This window comes from Terrapene carolina, unplaced genomic scaffold (genome assembly GCF_002925995.2).
Source record: "Terrapene carolina triunguis isolate 2854851 unplaced genomic scaffold, T_m_triunguis-2.0 Scaffold391, whole genome shotgun sequence".
NCBI classification, from domain to species: Eukaryota; Metazoa; Chordata; order Testudines; family Emydidae; genus Terrapene; species Terrapene triunguis.
This window is the reverse complement of record NW_020664742.1, coordinates 288,596-294,595: the sequence shown is the minus strand read 5'-3', so window position 1 is coordinate 294,595 and position 6,000 is coordinate 288,596. Positions and strand designations below refer to the sequence as shown.

At 43.1% G+C, this 6,000-nt stretch overlaps 1 protein-coding gene across 1 annotated transcript in view; it reads left to right on the top strand.

The window, feature by feature from the left end:
• DIP2A (disco interacting protein 2 homolog A) overlaps positions 1-6,000 on the top strand; it is a 211,677-nt gene that overhangs the window by 166,451 nt on the left and 39,226 nt on the right. Inside the window, exons 20-22 of the mRNA XM_026658023.1 lie at positions 2,625-2,705; positions 3,222-3,349; positions 4,660-4,774. Of these exons, the coding sequence (XP_026513808.1) occupies positions 2,625-2,705; positions 3,222-3,349; positions 4,660-4,774 (324 nt within the window). The remainder of the gene's footprint in view (positions 1-2,624; positions 2,706-3,221; positions 3,350-4,659; positions 4,775-6,000) is intronic.

Below are 6,000 nucleotides of genomic sequence, written 5' to 3'. Positions count from 1 at the left end.
GCCGGAGCCAGGGTGCAGGGGGACTCCCTGCCCTGCAGATGTGCCCCGGATAGCGGGGGGAGGGGGAGGGAGCAGGGGGAGAGAGAGAAGGGGGGCGGCCAGGGCTTCAGCGGGGCGCTGCCACGCGGCCCCTCCCGCCGTGCCCCCTGCCGGGAGGGCTCCGCACCACTCCGGTCGGCTGGGAGGGAAGGATGCGGGCTGCCCTGCCGGGCTTGCTGCAGGGCGCTCCCGTCCTCCATGCCGCTGCCCCCTACAGGGCGGCCGGAGCAGAACAACAACAACAAAAAAGCAGCCGTGCCGCCCTAGGATTGGGCGGAATGCTGCCTCCTACAAGCTGCCGCCCCAAGCACCAGCTTGCTCGGCTGGTGTCTGGAGCCGGCCCTGTCCTTAAAGCAACCTATCCTTGAGCTCCCACTCAGACAGCCAAGTCAAATATGATGACTGAAAATCTTTTTCATCACATAAAACTTTCTACCAATCCCAGAGGATTGGACACAAAACTAACATTTATTTAAAAAAGAAAAGAGAGAGTATTGGTTAAAAGATCATTATACATACAGATACAAAGAGAGTTCTTAGGTCAGTTTCATAGCAGAGATGGTGAGTTTTAGAGTTGCAAAGAGTCCTTTCCAGAATCCGTTCATTAGGTTATAGTCCAGTGCCCAATGTCAGGGTGATCCAGAATGGAACTGGAGACCTCAGTCTTGCAACTGAAACTTCCCCTGATGAAGCTTAAGCAGATCTGAGATGAAAGGATCAGGGCCCAAGAGTTTTTATAGATCCCTGGCAGGCTTTTGTCAGCCTCTTGATAGCAGGTGTTCCTTGGGTAAAGAATAGTGTCTTTATAGTAACCTCCTATTTCCTAAGCAACACTGGTAATTAGCTACATGGATTAACATAAGGCAATTGCTTATCTCCCACCATTTACAGGTAGTTTAATATATACTTCAAAGAGAAATGAAGACAGTGATATCACTACATTTACAGTTCATTTAAATGTTAACATCTCCTCCTTTTGATCTCTGCCTTAACAGAATACAGTGATAGACCGGAACCGTTCGGTTACATTGTCAGCCTCTAACAACCTATATGTAGACACACAAAAAACACAAACGTTATCTACTAATATGTCTCTAAAGGTTGAATCTGAGTCAGTTAGCCTGCTAGTTGTGTAACCCTTTCTGGACCTGTGTCACAGCAGGTATGCTCATGTTCATTGCAACAGCATCTGTTGTAATTAATTAAATAAAAGCCATGGCAAAATACACCTCTCTTCATCCACTCCAATAACACATCAGAACTGAAACTTGTTTTTCCTTTAACCAAATTATGAAATAGCATTAGCAGTCAATCATCTATATTCAGGATTCTAGTATCATGCTCAGATTAGCATCCTGTACATAATCAGTGTATGATCATCTCACCTCTGTGTCAACACAGCATTAGCGTGTAAAGTTACATTAAGACATTTCAGGGATATTATTGCATAAAGTCAGGTGATTATTCGTGTAGATCTCTGATACCACATCATCATACCCTACATGCATACTAGTATTATTCAGATATTGCCACATTGCTTAAGTAAGTCTTCCTAGTGTATGGAAAACCATACACATGTTTTTTATATAAACGTAGATTTTGATTACTTGCTGTAATCATTAAAACACTGAATAATCTGCAACTGGATAATACATGAAACTGTTCCTTAGGGCTTGGAGGCAGTTTGAATAGAGGATGAAATAAGAACAGCAGTCAGCCTCGCTGCATTTGGTGCTAAACACAAAACCTACCACTTTCCCAAGCTTTACTGCAGCAGTATCTGAATCTAATTTTTTCACATATACAGGCCTATTCCCAAAAAAGCAAAAACAAAAAGTAGTATTTTACGCATCCTGGCCAGCAAGGAAGGAAGTGCCCATTGTTGTCCTCTTTTACTTTTGGGAGGCACTCGGATACTGCTGTTGCAGACACCAATATAAGATGATGGATGGAATGCTATCATGGGATCAGGGAGGGTTTTCTGTTTCAAAAACGGTGCATCAGGACTCTTGAATACAAGGAGTCCTGACCATTTTCCTCACTGCTGGAAACATCTTCTAGCCAGCCTCCCAGCTCCCAATACCTGACCCAGCTTATGTTTCTGGAGGGCGTTCTCGCTGAGGGTTTCCAACATCAGAATGTCCAGCCACGTAGCAGTGAGGAGTCAGGCAGGCCGGGTGGGGTAGTCCTCACAAACAGTAAGGAAACCAGAAGAGGCAACACAAGAGGAGTTATTAGTGAAACTTACCTGGTTAAAACACAAGCTCTGGTTCTCAGTTTTGGGTTATGTTCCAGCTCTGTCACGGACTTGCTATGTGACCTTGGGCAAGTCACTCAGCTCCTGTTGTGCCTGTTCTGCCCCTTTGTAATAGGGATTGTACTTGCCTACCTCACCGCGCGAGTTACAGCCACGTCAGCCAGGAGGACAGCAAATGCTCTCTCGCTCTCTCTAGTTCATTCTTTGTTTAATCATAAAAGATTTTCACTGAAACAGAAGGTGAATGCGTTTTAGCTTCACAGTACTAGTTAAACAGTGAAGTGCCTGTGGTGTGTATCTGAATACTTTATCTTCTGTATTCTATCAGACCAGTCCAGTGACAGCAGCAGGGGTGCCTGTTTCAGATCAACCCTTCACAAGAACAGGATTGCTTGGCTTTATTGGACCTGTAAGTATGAATGGACAAAACTGTTCCAAATGCCCACGAAGTGAATCCACTCTTGAATTAACAGACTATGCAGTAGAAAGTAGATAGGAGGATTTAGGAAAACAGAACAGGAATACTGAAATATAATCTTGTGTGACAATCTGCAGATCAAATGAAACTAAGACTGGAATGTCAAGTTAGTATTGCTCTCCCAAGGGGAAGTATCCTCCAGATACCTTCTCCAGCTGTTGGATCATGGGTTCCTAGTGCTCCTGATTTCAAAGCCAAATGACAGGATCATGTCCCTGAGCAAGGGCACATCTTGGGTCGAGTAGCTGGCTTTGGCAACTAACCGCCTCCTTCTGTGTGAGCGCAGCTGCATTCAACAGGATTCTCTAGCGAGAGAATCTGTTTTCCTCATATAAGTCTATATAATGTCACTCTCTTATCCCTAGGGTTTAATGATCTTATATTGCTGGGAGTCTTGGGTTTGCATTTTGTGTGGCTTTTCTGTTTCTTAGCCTGTCGTCTTTTCAGGACAGTTTGGTGTTCGTGGTGGGAAAACTGGATGGCCTGATGGTGGTGAACATTCGCAAACACAACGCTGATGATGTAGTAGCCACAGCACTGGCAGTAGAACCAATGAAGTTTGTCTACAGAGGAAGGTGAATATTTTGAGAGAGGAACTTATTCCCTAACATTGTATTCTTGTGTATTTATCCTCTGCTCATCCAGCATTTCAGAGTGCTTTCAAGGTTGGGGAAAGTTCTGCATTGAACTTTGCTTTGGGGGCAAGATGTCACCATGTGAGTATGAATATGAAAGTGTGGCTTCCCCTGCTAGCATACAGCATGAAACCTAATTTATGTAAACTGATTCTAAATTGTTTAAAATTGCCTTGACCTGGTGAAATCATTAGTCTTACTGACCTCTCCTCTCTGTGTTTGTTTCTAATTAAAACTTTACAATACTACTTTGTTCAGTTTTGCATCATCTGTATATTTATTTTATTTTGATTTCTAAAAAAATAAATGTGGATGCCTATCCAGAGCTCTAGACACCCTAACACAAGACAAATAAAATTAAGCAGCAGCTTCACCCCAAGAGCCTGCAGAACTGAGACCCCCAGCAAACCTAGAACACAAGTTCCCTTCCCCCTAACCGATCGAACCCTACCAGACAGCTCCCTCCCACAGCTGCTCATGCTAATTGATGCACCTGGCAACATGCCCAGAGAAGAACAAGCTGGCTGCTTGGGGCCTCTGAAGGACCCTCAAAAGTAATACTACAGTGCCCAGCTTATCGCTCTGACATAGAGGGGCATTCAGCTCAGGTGTCTCCTGTGATTACAGCTGTGGCAGTGTGGCATGAGGAACTGCTGTTGAGTTACTTGTTGAACCTACAACAAAAGTGTATTGTTTCCTCATAAATGTGTCACTGCCATCAATTCAAGCATCATTTTCAAAAATTGGCTCCCAGCTTGTCGAGATATTGCTAGCCTTTTCCCCACTGCTGACCTGGGTTCAAAGCCAGTTTGGCCCACAAAGGAAGCGGGTTTCTAGCTATCAGTCCAGATATACAGCTAGACATGCCACCTTTTAATCTGGCAGAGTTGTCCACCTCCTTTGGAGAGAGATTCAGTAGTTAGATGTTGTAGGTTAGCGTCAATGTGCATGACAAAATTATATAGTGAAAGTTTGCACAGCTCCAGTATGTGTTGAACCCTGCTTGTAATAACACATGAACCATAGTAGTGAAGTGCAAATTCTCTCAAATCTGAGAAAAGAAAATTAAAATAAACTTCCTCTTGTCCTCAAGTTGAGTGATTTTGTGATGATCTGGCATAAATAATGTTTGTGTCTGTGAAAACAGTTCCACAGGAGTTACGACCATCCATATTGTAATAAACCATGCTATGTTCATTATACGTTGCATCTTTTCTAGTCCTATCATTCTTCTGTCCTTTGTGTTCTAGGATAGCAGTGTTTTCTGTGACCGTTTTGCATGATGATCGAATAGTGCTTGTGGCAGAGCAGCGCCCTGATGCATCAGAGGAGGATAGTTTTCAGTGGATGAGCAGGGTTCTACAGGTAGTCAGATCTGTCCTTTCTCTTTTTTCAGGTGAATAAGGCTAATGTATCAAATGAGAATATCAGAGCTTCTGTTTTCTATATAAACAACCTTACCTCCAAACTGGCCAAAGAAACCTCTGATAAGCTCACTTCTGACTGCGTTTCTGGGGTGTTAGCTAATGGAATTTTTTTCAAGAGCAAAATCAGTTTGTTCTTGAGAAATGATTTCTGCAGTTCATTTTGATTGGAATTTTCAAATCCTGCAGAAGATAGTGCAATTTGTAATTCGTTAGTCTTTATTTTTGCCAGTGTCCTTTGGTCTGTTTGATTCTGAAAGAACTTAATGTTGAACTTATACAAAATATCAAAAGCAGACTTCTATTTTAGAACATTTGTTAGTAGCATGTGTGATTTGGGAGTGCTCCATGTCTCCTGTATGCCCCTAAATTGAACAGCTACTTTAGGTCACTTTGTCCACTAGTAGTCAGGTATTTCTGAAGTAGCCAGTCACTTCTAAGGAGGCTGCAGGGTGCAATAACTGAAAGAGCAGGTATGGCCGAGGAATCAGAAAATGAAGTATGAGGGAGGGTAGGACTGAAGAGACCAATGTAAAGAGAGATGCCTCTTAAGCTGAGGGAAAAGCTGTGTAGGAATAGAGAGACAATGGTCTCTATATAAATTCATAGGATTTTAAGTCTTCCATTACCAATTTACTTGGTAATGGTAAGGATGTCATTCATAGAAAGACAAGTATGACCCATTTCTGTTGTTCTGCGTGGTTCCCAAGCTGGAGCAGATAGTGAGTGTTAAGCAACTAAATGTTTCCCCGCTATATCTTCTTGTGGTTTACATTCTACTGTGTTTCTGTGGTTGCACCAGACACACTAAGTACACTATCAGAGGGGTAGCCGTGTTAGTCTGAATCTGTAAAAAGCAACAGAGGGTCCTGTGGCACCTTTAAGACTAACAGAAGTATTGGGAGCATAAGCTTTCGTGGGTAAGAACCTCACTTCTTCAGATGCAAGACAAGTACACTGTGACACAGTTTTGGCCTTCACGACCTTTCTGCACTTATCACTCACATTTTAGTAACTTCCCTAATCAGTGTTGGGCTTGACTGCACGAGCAGAAATATGGATCTGCTCCTGCTCCCAATGAAGTCATGGCACAACTTCTGTGAATTCAGTGAGTGCAGAATTGGACCCTTTATTTGCAAATTATGGTGCAAGTAAAATTTGTGATTT